This window comes from Periplaneta americana, chromosome 6 (genome assembly GCF_040183065.1).
Source record: "Periplaneta americana isolate PAMFEO1 chromosome 6, P.americana_PAMFEO1_priV1, whole genome shotgun sequence".
In the NCBI taxonomy this organism is placed as follows: Eukaryota; Metazoa; Arthropoda; class Insecta; order Blattodea; family Blattidae; genus Periplaneta; species Periplaneta americana.
The window spans coordinates 89,626,450-89,638,854 of NC_091122.1; the positions used below are offsets into that span (position 1 = coordinate 89,626,450).

The window sequence follows — 12,405 nt, forward strand, 5'->3', positions numbered from 1 at the left end:
GTGGGCTAAAGCAAGGAGATGCACTATCACCTTTACTTTTTAACTTTGCTCTAGAGTATGCCATTAGGAAAGTCCATGATAACAGAGAGGGTTTGGAATTGAACGGGTTACATCAGCTTCTTGTCTATGCGGATGACGTGAATATGTTAGGAGAAAATCCACAAACGATTAGAGAAAACACGGGAATTTTACTGGAAGCAAGTAAAGAGATAGGTTTGGAAGTAAATCCCGAAAAGAAAAAAGTATATGATTATGTCTCGTGACCAGAATATTGTACGAAATGGAAATATAAAAATTGCAAATTTATCTTTTGAAGAGGTGGAGAAGTTTAAATATCTGGGAGCAACAGTAATAAATATAAATGATACTCGGGAGGAAATTAAACACAGAGTAAATATGGGAAATGCCTGTTATTATTCGGTTGAGAAACTTTTATCATCCAGTCTGCTGTCGAAAAATCTGAAAGTTAGAATTTATAAAACAGTTATATTACCGGTTTTTCTGTATGGTTGTGAAACTTGGACTCTCACTTTGAGAGAGGAACAGAGATTAAGGGTGTTTGAGAATAAGATTCTTAGGAAAATATTAGGGGCTAAGAGGGATGAAGTTACAGGAGAATGGAGAAAGTTACACAACACAGAACTGCACGCATTGTATTCTTCACCTGACATAATTAGGAACATTAAATCCAGACGTTTGAGATGGGCAGGGCATGTAGCACATATGGGCGAATCCAGAAATGCATAGAGAGTGTTAGTTGGGAGGCCGGCGGGAAAAAGACCTTTGGGGAGGCCGAGACGTAGATGGGAAGATAATGTTAAAATGGATTTGAGGGAGGTGGGATATGATGATAGAGAATGGATTAATTTTGCTCAGGATATGAACCAATGGCGGGCTTATGTGAGGGCGGCAATGAACCTCCGGGTTCCTTAAAAGCCAGTAAGTAAATAAGTAAGTAAGTACAATGTAAGAGCAATTGCTTAGTGCATTAACTTAGAACGTTTCAATTCGAGACTGATTAAAATATAATTCGGTGTTGCAATGAAATGTCAGGGGTGAGTGTTTTCGTAAAAGACAAGTATTTTCCTCGAGCAAAAATAGAATAAGTAATTGCTACGAAGTGGCGGTGATATACCCAATATTGAACAATTTAACGTTTTCCTTTACGAAACATCAGCCACGGTGTCATATATTTTACTTTTCTTATCCGTACCGCTAGTAGCGGTAAAAAAAAAACTTGATTGAACGTTTTAACGCTTCACTGCACTATACTGATTGTTTTTTTGTGGATTCGATTCAAACATAAGCGTAGCTTAAATGATACCTGCCCATTAATATATATTGTATTCAGTGTTCAAAATATATAGGAAACCCACTGCCATGGTAACACACATACACAATACCTCCGATCACCCCACACAATACAAACACGCAGCATTTAGTCCCATGATACACAGACTCTTCAACCTTCCTATGACCTAACAAGACTATAAGGAAGAAATGCATAACGTAAAGTACCCAAATAAGACACAGGTTCCTAATAAGAGATACATTGTTAATTTTTCCGGTATAATTTGCCATCTCTCGACAACTATAGGAAATCAATGTTTGTGCTTCTAAGACGCTGTGTTCTTTGTCTAACCTCAGTTGAAAGTAAGCAACGAAGCTGAGAGCAAGAAAAGTAATTTTTCTCATTTTGAACTTTTTGATGTTTTTTGTTGAGAAAGTGAACAGCAGTTAGTGTAAGGTACAAGAAATGTATTATTAATTTTATAAAATTGCTGGGAAAATGTTGTATATAATAAGGTAGATTGCTAATAATAAAGATAATTTATGACCTTGGGTAGCTATTTCATTTTTATTTATTCCGTTCCCTAATAAGAGATACCTAGGGGTCCTATTAAGAGATAGTATCTCTTATTTAGAACCCTTATTTGGTTTTATTATAATGCTCACCTTTCAGAGATGACGAAAGGCGTTAATGCTTCTAGTCGTGTCAGTATGTCTGACATAAACTACGTAAGAACCAATGAAAGATTAATTGAACTATTAATTAAAATTAATTACGAATTAGGTCAATTATTAATTATCCATTGTCCACAATTATTCATTACAGAAATTACTAATTTAAATTATAAGTTATCATTATTAATGACCAAAATTATTAATTATTCATTGAGATGTCAATAATATCAATAGCTAAAATCAATTAAAATTGGCTAGTCTGACAATATTTACTTTACTTAAACATCAAAACATAAGTGCGTAATTCGTAAAATATTCCCTGCATATTTCAAATAAAAATCTTGTGCAATTATTAAAACTATTAAATTTAATTGTGATTCCTGGTTTAGAAAATTTCGTTGGACCTGTGTAAATATTGCCACTACAGCCAGTGCCAGCGTTTGTGGCGCTTGTCCTTTAGTAAAAAACCAGTCACTGAGCACTTGTTGCCAGTGTAGCTGAGAAAGGTAACACCCAACACGTCACGAAAGCAATCTCCCAATCAGAGTTGTCAGTCTTATTGGCCACTGACTGCGTCAAAGGCAAGACACTCGCACTTTGCATGTCTGGGATGTGTCCTTGAGTACATTGTCTAGTCAGTGGCATCTGTTACCACTTTGGCTGAGAGTGGTACCATCTCATAAACACATATAAGACGTCAACAATCTGCTAATCACATTTGTCAGCTTTCATGCCCACAGACTGTGGCAAAGATAAGTTATTCGCTCTCAACGTTCCCATTACTTATTTCACGTGTCAGAAACGGTGACTTTGGTTATATCACAGTTACAGAAGCAGCAACAACTACCTCAAGAGCCGCAAGCTTCAACCAGTGTGAAGTCGCATGTAAAGTATTCCGGGCAGGAAAGGAGCTATCATAATATCTACTCTTTATCAGAAACAAACGAGAAAGAGTTCAGATAAGGAAAAACAAAGAAAAGATGGAGCTCGCAAGAAGTTCGAAAAACAACAAAAACCACAGAAAAGCTCAGTCCAAGAAGCACTGCTTGAGTTCGTCCAGTGATGAAGAATCCGATGTGAAAATGCAATTAATTAACTCTAGTGACTCGGAATATGGAGAAAATTATGATGATGGAGAGTGCTTGTTTTGCACTCGATTTTTTCAGAGGACACCAGGGCCCAGGGGGGAGAACTCAGTGTTCAAAATGTCGTCGTTGGTCACACGAAGACTGCGGCACTGATGAAGAATTTTTATTTGTCCAACTTGCTCAATACAGCGAAATAAAAATTGTATCAATTAAAGGGGTCGCAAAATAAGTGTAATCAACTTAAATATAAAATATGGAGATCGAAGTTTAATATCCTATCATTTTTTCTTTCCCTAGCAAAATATTAACGTTAGCAATAGTAGCCTAAGTAAGATTAGTACATTCATGTCCAATTTGACAGACGTGTTATTTTCGTAAACCATATTAATTTCACTTGGAACAATTTCAAATAAACAACAAAATTGCTGTTGAGAGGAGTTAGACCACTGTTGCACTTACCCCTTCAATTTTAAAATGTTCCTGAATTTATTAAAGTATCCACATGGTTTAACAATATTACATATTGCTTCAATTTTCACCCAATTATAATAATTTTTGTCCATGTTAAAAAAAAAATTTAAATAACAGGTATCTCTTATTTGGAACCTCTTTCCAAAACATCATTATTTCCCAGTTTTACTTCTTTTTATAATTTAAAATAACAATAAAAACTGACTAAAATGGACGAAATGCTGTGTGTATTCCACTCATTAAGATTAAAAATATCTATTCCCAACCTCACTTATAGGGAAGCAGTTAAAAAAAAGTGTCTCTTATTTGGGTACTTTACCTTACTATCAAAAAGTTACATATCATAGGAAAATGGATTTTTTGTATTTTAGTAGGTTATTTTACGACGCTTTAACAACATCTTAGGTTATTTAGCGTCCGAATGAGATGACGGTGATAATGTCGGTGAAATGAGCCCGGGGTCCAACACCGAAAGTTACCCAGCATTTTCTCATATTAGGTTGAGGGAAAACCCCGGGAAAAGCCTTAACCAGGGAATCGAACCCGGGCCACCTGGTTTCGCGGTTAGACGCACTAACCGTTACTCCACAGGTGTAGACAGGAAAATGGATACAATTCCAACATAATAGACAATATCATAAGAAAGAATAAATGCAAACAAGAAAACGCAACACAAACACAAGAACAAAACAAATACATCATAACCTACTAACATAGTCCACACTTGTGGAGTAACAGTTAGCGCGTCTGGCCGCGAAACCAGGTGGCCCGGGTTCGATTCCCGGTCGGAACAAATTATCTGGTTGAGGTTTTTTCCGGGGTTTTCCCTCAACCCAATATGAGCAAATGCTGAGTAACTTTCGGTGCTGGACCCCGGACTCATTTCACCGACATTATCACCTTCATCTCATTCAGACGCTAAATAATCTGAGATGTTGATGAAGCGTCGTAAAATAACCTACTAAAATAAAAAAAATACTAACTTACGAAAACAAGAACACATACAAAATTTCATTATCTTTCAAGAAACTAAAATACAACATTGCATACAGAACTCAAAACAGACTACAAAAACATCTTAATACACAGGCAAGACACACAAATGAATACAAACTTAACAGGTGTATACAAACTATCGTGCAATAGTTTCAATGACTTCTACATCGGACAGACTGGAAGATCATTTCAAACACGTTACAAGGAACTTATCATAGCCATAATAAACAATTCAACCTACGCAGAACACATCACAAACTTCAATTACAACTACAGCAACATAGATGCTCACATGTAAATACTGCACATTCAGCGAAAAAAAAAAACTTGACACTCTAGAACAATATGAAATTTACAAACATACAAAAACACATCCCCAGCACATCCTGAACACTCAACTCAATTTCTAAACATACACCCTGTTCAACACAATCATGAACACATCCCACTACAACAGGAAACCAGAAGATAGCGCGGGACCTTCACTAGGCTTTGGACAATGAAGAATATCACTTCGAAGCTAGTCAGCCAGGTAAATTACTCATATTGACACATTAAAGAAGTTACAAGTAATAATGAAGTGATGATGATGATGATGATGATGATGATGATGATGATGATGGCCGTACTACTTAAAAGGTGAATCACAAAAGAAACAGAATACTCAAATCGGACCCTTCTTTGGTCCCTTGCAAATACAACTTCCATTGTACCATTCCAATAACATAAACATAAGCGTGATGTGCTCTAGAACTATATGTAAAATCTGTTAACACGTGTCTAAGGTTGGAAGGATATTAAAGCACTTACGCCCTGTGCCAAGTCACTTGAATCTGCTAGTTTGACAGGATCTGAGGAAACCTGAAAGAAAAGTTTGTAGTACTGATCAAATTAGGCAATGTATTGAACATAAATATAATTGTAATGTTAAATTACTTTACAACTGACCATTACGAAATCAATGATTAAGATTTAACTTTCACATTGCTCAGAGTATGTTGCTGGGTCGAAACCCATCTCGAATATACACATTTGCCTGTTATACATGTCATGTCGTATGTTGTCTTAGGTGAAGATCCAGCATCATGCTGAACCCACGTCTCTGGAGAACAAGTATTTATTTATCTAGTGTGTAAGGTTTAAGTTTCCTGAGGGTTAACAAAGGGGAACTATTGGCCAATACGAATGAAAGATCATGAATAATACGTGAGGTTTAGAAATGCATGAAGGGGTCTCGTTGTAAAAATAAATTGTCATTTCTCTTGAAATAAGCAATTCTTTAATACATGTGACAAATACATCTGAAATATACATTTATACGTGAGAAGATATAACATAATTGTGTAACATTTACAAACACATTACTATAGATCAATGACCCAAGTGCATTACTTGGGCGGGAATAAATACTTTTTAGAAATATAATATATTAATTTTAATGTAATTTAAATACATAAATAAGTTAAATAATAAATATTATTTTGTAATGTAGAGACTTCTAATTTGTTGCATTTGTGAAAGGCAGTTAAAGTACGAACATTCTTACCATTCATTATAATGTTGTTGTTTATTTCTCTGCATGTGTTCAAGTAAATGAACCGAAATTTTTTGTGATCATTGTACGCTGTTTTTAAAAGTGTACATTTTTGCTGTTCACAACTGTGTTCTATATGTGTGCTTGTTATATTGCACTGAAGTAACTTATTCATGTTCATGCAGAACCATCTCAATATTCAAAACTTATAAAACACAGTTGTTCAAGTTTATTTAAATATTTTTGTAAATTATTATTTATATTTATTGCAAATTTATGTTCATGTAGATGCTTCTGAAACCGAATAAAATTTAAGTAAAGCAGTTCTTGTAATTCACTATTTTATTTTACTGTATTGCATTTGTTCTTTGTAATATCAATTTTCGTGAAGAAGCATCAGATTTCCACATTCACAAAATTTAGTCTAAGTTAGAATTACTGTAATTTGTTGGCTTCGGTGCCTTAAGAAAAATATTAAACCTAATATATTACATACCTCTTTTTCATGCACTAAAAATATATATACGTAAAATGCATTTTATGAGGTACGCAGTATATACTTTTTAAAATCGCATCCGTTCTTCTAAATGAATGAGATGTTACGAGTGCACAGTCCATTCTTGAATATTTGCCTCGTTATTCTAGCGGCGGACTGGAGGTGATGGCACTTTTGATGCACCCTCCGAAGCCATTTCTTGTGCCGTATTAACCCCCATTTTCATGACTTCCATTCCTTGTCCGACTCCTGGAACCTTATCAGCAATCTTCATTGCTTCGCCGACTCCTGGAACCTTATCAGCATTCTCCATTGCTTCGCCGACTCCTGGAACCTGTGGCATGTCTGCGCCGGGCAATGAGTTTGTCGGACTTCCAGCTGCTTGGGATGGGTCAGGTACAGATCCTGCTGCTTCACTTGCTGCCTCTATGCCCTTAATTGAGTCTGCTCCCTGTATTCGGAAACAGAAACTTATAATGCAGGTTACTATATTTCTTACTCTTATTTTGCATATTAAATTGTTTTAGCAGGTATCTGTAATGATTCCGTTTTGCTAATCAGTCATGCATTTATATCATTTTTTAACATTTTCTTTCACATTTCCAAACAACTGCGCTTCTCTTTCTGGTTTCAAAAAGAATTCAATTCTGTAAGATTTTCATCTGCGTGATCAGATTATTTCAAACGATTATGACCAAACTTTATATCCATTATAGCCTATTTTACCCAGTTCTTATTCTCATCTTCCCGTAAAACAACTTGTTTAAACTAAAGTGGCAATCAGATCGAGTTAAGCCCACGCGTGATAATTGGAATCGAATGTTTGGTAAAATGTTTTTTATTACTGGGTTGACATATAATTATATAGATTTAAGTGCGTTTCGATGTATGTAAGATTGATAGGACCAATTTGTGTGTGTGTGTATATATATATATATATATATATATATATATATATATATATATATATATATATATTTTTTTTTCCCCTGATGCTGTCCTCCCTAGATATGTCATTCTCTGTTTCGTCCTATTTTTTCATCCCTCTATAACACTTAAGCAGAGAAGTCGTTAGTCGGTCCTCTCCTCCGCTAAGCACCACGACATGAATGAATATATAATAGGATGCGAAACTGTGGTCAGCACTATCTGACGGAAGAGGGTTCAAATAAGATGATCAGCGCCCGACGTCGTGGGTGGTGAACATTAGAACTACGTGTTAGTTAGATTGCCCACAGTTCCCTATTTATCCGTTCGTTCGAGACGAACAGACGATGCTCGTGAACACAAGATGGCAGCCAGAAACTTGCTAATGAGTGGACATAAAGTGATACTAAGTGTGTGTATAAGCAGTATATGTTAAACAGTGATGTTTATGGATGTTGTAAAAATAGTGTTGTGGAATGTGTTGTAAAGTAATATAATAAATTGAACTATCTAAGTAGTTTTTGCAGACTTCCATTGGAACACTAAATACCCAAAGAATACAATCCCAATTATCTAACCTTTAGCTTTATTTTCTGTCTCTGTTTGGTTATATTTTAATTGGGTAGTGTAAAATAGATAGTCTCTTTTATCTTCCTGTTGGCTCCGGTAACAATTTTCAGTGGGTATTCCTCTTGTTCTCTTTCCCTGATATTCCCCTTTACTCTCCTTGCCTTCGTCTTGCTTTACTTGTATTCCCCTTGTTCTCCTTGTATTTCCCTTGTTCCTTATATTCACCTTGTTCCACTTGTATTCCTATTGTTCTCTTTCCCTGATGAGGGTGGGAGGGAAGGAATATTTTCTGCATAGTTTAACATTTTCGTCACCAGGTGCGCTGCTAAATGCATGGCACTGTCACCGGGTATTTACCCATTTACAATGTGAATAAATACATACTGTACACATACATACATTACATTGAGGATGAGTGTGCATAATGTGCCACAATTACGTAGGCTATCTTAATAACTGTAATCCACGAAATTATTCCCTGCATATATAATATTCGAATCCATCACATTTCGGAAACCAGCCTTTCAGTCCAGATTTGGAGTGATTGTGTTCAATTGTTCTCAGGAAAGCAGCAGTTATGACAGTGGCTCCCAAATAATGTGCCAGAGAATTAGACAGTAACTACAATGATTTATTAATATTTCAAAAAATAAAATGAAATACTGTCTAATATTGAGTCTTAATCTTTCTATATCTAAACCAAGAAACGATTACACTTCGTCACTGTTTAGTTCCATACGAGCTATGTCTATTCCCTTCCTAGTCCACTTACTGTCTACTCTCAAGACATAAAAATATTGAAGTTACTAGGTTCAACTCAATAAATGGAACTGCTATGCTTTCACTTTGGTCTAGAGACAGTAGCGGCCGGTGATCGAAATCCTCGGTGAGGCCAGATGCAACTAGTTTAAGTGCCTCCGATAGCAAATGTTTATTTATGATATTAATTATTACGGTATTGTTATTATATTATTAATATCATTATTACTATATTATTATTATTATTAGCCTACTTTTAATGAAAAATAATAATTTCACTCGCCAAATAAGCTGTTATGCTGTGAGTTTCAGTGATTATTTCAGTGTGATGAAGCAACTCATATTATGTGTTGAAATTCCCCTTTCTTTTCTTTTTATTTTTTTCCCTTCACAGCAACGAACAAGGCCAACAGAGAAGTTTATTTTGGACCACATGACCACTTAACCATTTATGTTGCCCATACCAGGATACAATAGAAACTCGCGTTTTAAGATTATCTGTCAGAAAAATTGTCAGCGATGTCGTAGGTATCTCGGTAGACTCTCTCTTTATTTAAAACTTCCTTTCTTTCAATATTATTTCTTCTCGAAAAAGGACACTCTAACAATGAATTAACCACACCGGCATTATTTCTCGCAATTGTTTCTGTTTATATTTTCTCAAAATACATAACATTAGCCCAGATTCACTACTGTGCTACGAAGTACAATAGTACAACACCCTAGCTTAAGTCATAAACTAAGACATAAGGGGAGAGAATAGTGTGGGTCCCTGCCTGCCAAAGAGCTGGAATTTTTGTTATTCATGGCTTATTTAGGAAGACAAGTCACCATTGCTATTCCCAACCCACTCTACCCTTGAGGCCGGCCCATGGATGGCAGGAGGGAAACCTGACCAGGCCATAGGCCAGACGAATTGTGCCTCAGCTACGACAAGCTCAAAGCCCACGAAAATACAGGAAATTCAGAAGCCAAACCCGGCACGAGCGATTCTGGCCTCAGGAACAAATTTTACTGCAAAACAGGTCTATATACATCACAAAATTTTCAAATGCTTCTACAGCCATATATACTTCATTCAAATAACTAATACATTATATAAAAACACAAAATTTGGTTTCATTAAGCCAAGTGACTGAGGCCCGGCCTCACTTGCCTCAGTCAATCAGCCGCCACTGTCTAGAGACCGTGAAGAAACTACTGAAGCACTAAGAGCGCTGTGAATCGAGAAAGTTGTGGAATTTCTGGCACTACTATTTCATCTCAGAAATTTTAAAGTTACAAACCGGTATGGGTAGAGAAGATGCATCCGGTAAACCTTGCGGCATAGGTCCAGGTAGATCACGTTGTGACCGAGTGCCATCTACTTTCATCTGAAAGAAAGAAATGTTATCACTCGCTTAGCTTCGGTAAATTTCCGGCTTGCTCAAATACAAGATTTCCAATCCCCATTGGCTTATTCTTTCATATACCACAATATGAAAATGTTTTCGAAACATTTCTCTCCGTCGAGTTCCTTTGCTTACATTGAAAGCAAAGATATAGTGAAGTACTGAAATTTATAGGTAGTGGTCAAGCTACTGACATCAAAATTCAAAGTATGATTCCGTAAATTCCATATTCGATATATTCTCTTCAGCAATCATTACAAAATGTTTAAAACTAACACCTCGAAAATTAAAACTGTACCCACTTATTTAAAAGAAAAATGTATTTAATATTAATCACACTAATTTGTCAGGGAAAATGAAACACAAATCATATTATTATAATAATTTGGGCTCCGATGTCTACGACCTAAAAAAGACTCTGGAAATATGCTTGCACTTATACCCTAAAGAATATCAAACTGTGATATAAAACTTCGAATTATGACGCGAAATAAATTAAATATTGTCCAAAAATTACTTAGGAGACATTTTTATTCACCATTTTACAAAATTGTTTTTGTGAATATTAACGCCTTGTATTGGCCACGGCACACTATTCACCCTAAAAGAAGAAAAGAGGGGTGAAAAATCCATCGTCTGCCTTCTTCATTACTAAGTACTTAATTCTTTTACAGGGGCTTCAGCGTTACATGTTTGAGAGGGGTGAAGACGAGACCAACCAGCAACATTCGGGCCATATTCCTAACATTCTTTTGTCATTTATGTTCTGTGAACTTAATGCTGGCGAATTCAGTTACCTTCAGACTTCATATATTTAAATTTAAATTATATTTTATTTAACGAAGCTCGCAACTGCCGAAGTTATATCAGCGTGGTGTGCCGGAATTTTGTCCCGCAGCAGTTCTTTCACATGCCAGTAAATCTGCTGACATGAGCCTGTCGCATTTAAGCATATTTAAATGCCATCGACTTGGGCCGGAATCGAACACGCAACTTTGGGCATAGAAGACCAGCGCAATACCGACTACGCCATCCAGGACGACGACTTCATGTAACTACAAAATATTTCTAAGAAAAGAAATCCAAAATTAATAACCAAACGCAAATAAAATCTGTCATTATTGACACAAAACATGTGAATAATACTTGGAGAACTGTGAAAACAATAATTGTAATATGACAAAAAAATATGCTTTCCAAATCTTTTTGGTAAAATATGACTTAATGCTAAAATATGGTAAAATATACATTCATATGACCAATAAAAACCGTGTTGTCTTATTCCGAAAAACTAAAAATATATTTAATTTAACTTAAGTTTGTAAAAAGAGACCAGGATAAAAATGTGGCATGTCATAGAAATCAGAGCTCTAGTAATATTATTTTAATATTACGTAATTTCTAGAGTAAAGTAATTTTCCTGAATTCAGGCCTAATAGCCGGTCATTCAGGTTGGGACGTCCTCAGTCGTCCCGCGATTATCAGGCTATCCATTGAATCTGAGGTATGTGAATCCAAACCGACTGAATAAGGATTTTAAAGTGCGATAAAATTGTTAGCATGGCTTTCTATGAGAGAGAAATAAATTGGAAGGCCCATGTCGTAGATTTGCGACACGTATAAGAAACCCTCTCTCTCTGTTAGAGAGCTTCAGGAAAAATTCGTTGGTCATTACTCGTCCTCGTTCAAATTTCGACGCGGAATAACTTCCGCAGTTGAAAGCGTAGTTATGTTAAACACTACTACTACTACTACCACTACTACTACTACTACTACTACTACTATTACTACTACTACTGCTGCTACTACTACTACTAATTCAGATTGGAGGTTTTAGTGACGGGTCCGCTCGCCACCCTAAATCAAATTCGTTATTATTATTATTATTATTATTATTATTATTATTATTATTATTATTATTATTATTATTATTATTTCACAAATAAAAGGGTACTGTCTCCATGGATTTTTACTCTTCTGTATACTGTTTCAATCAATATAACTTATTACAAATATAAATAATACTGGACTGAAAGTTGGAAACGCTGAAAGTGCCTTAATTACTTAATTTAAGATTTTCCATGGAAACCCATTAATGTGCCAAGGCGAATAACTTGGGAAAGGTTGGAAGCACCAAAAAGATTTCCTTACAGCTCAAAAGATATCTGCTACATGAGTAATAACTTGAGTCAGTTTGAAATTACCAGA

General features: G+C 35.6%; 1 protein-coding gene across 3 annotated transcripts in view; it reads right to left on the reverse strand.

Annotated features, from left to right (window-relative positions):
* The window catches only part of LOC138701475 (uncharacterized), an 87,044-nt gene that overhangs the window by 23,780 nt on the left and 50,859 nt on the right, over window positions 1-12,405 (reverse strand). The window contains exons 3-4 of one of the 3 annotated variants that reach the window (XM_069828372.1): window positions 10,093-10,179; window positions 5,331-5,381 (exon numbers count right to left, since the gene is read on the reverse strand). In XM_069828372.1, the coding sequence (XP_069684473.1) occupies window positions 5,331-5,381; window positions 10,093-10,179 (138 nt within the window). Of the gene's footprint in view, window positions 1-5,330; window positions 5,382-5,764; window positions 7,002-10,092; window positions 10,180-12,405 lie in introns of those variants that run through there. The other 2 variants (XM_069828371.1, XM_069828373.1) reach the window with 2 other exon arrangements.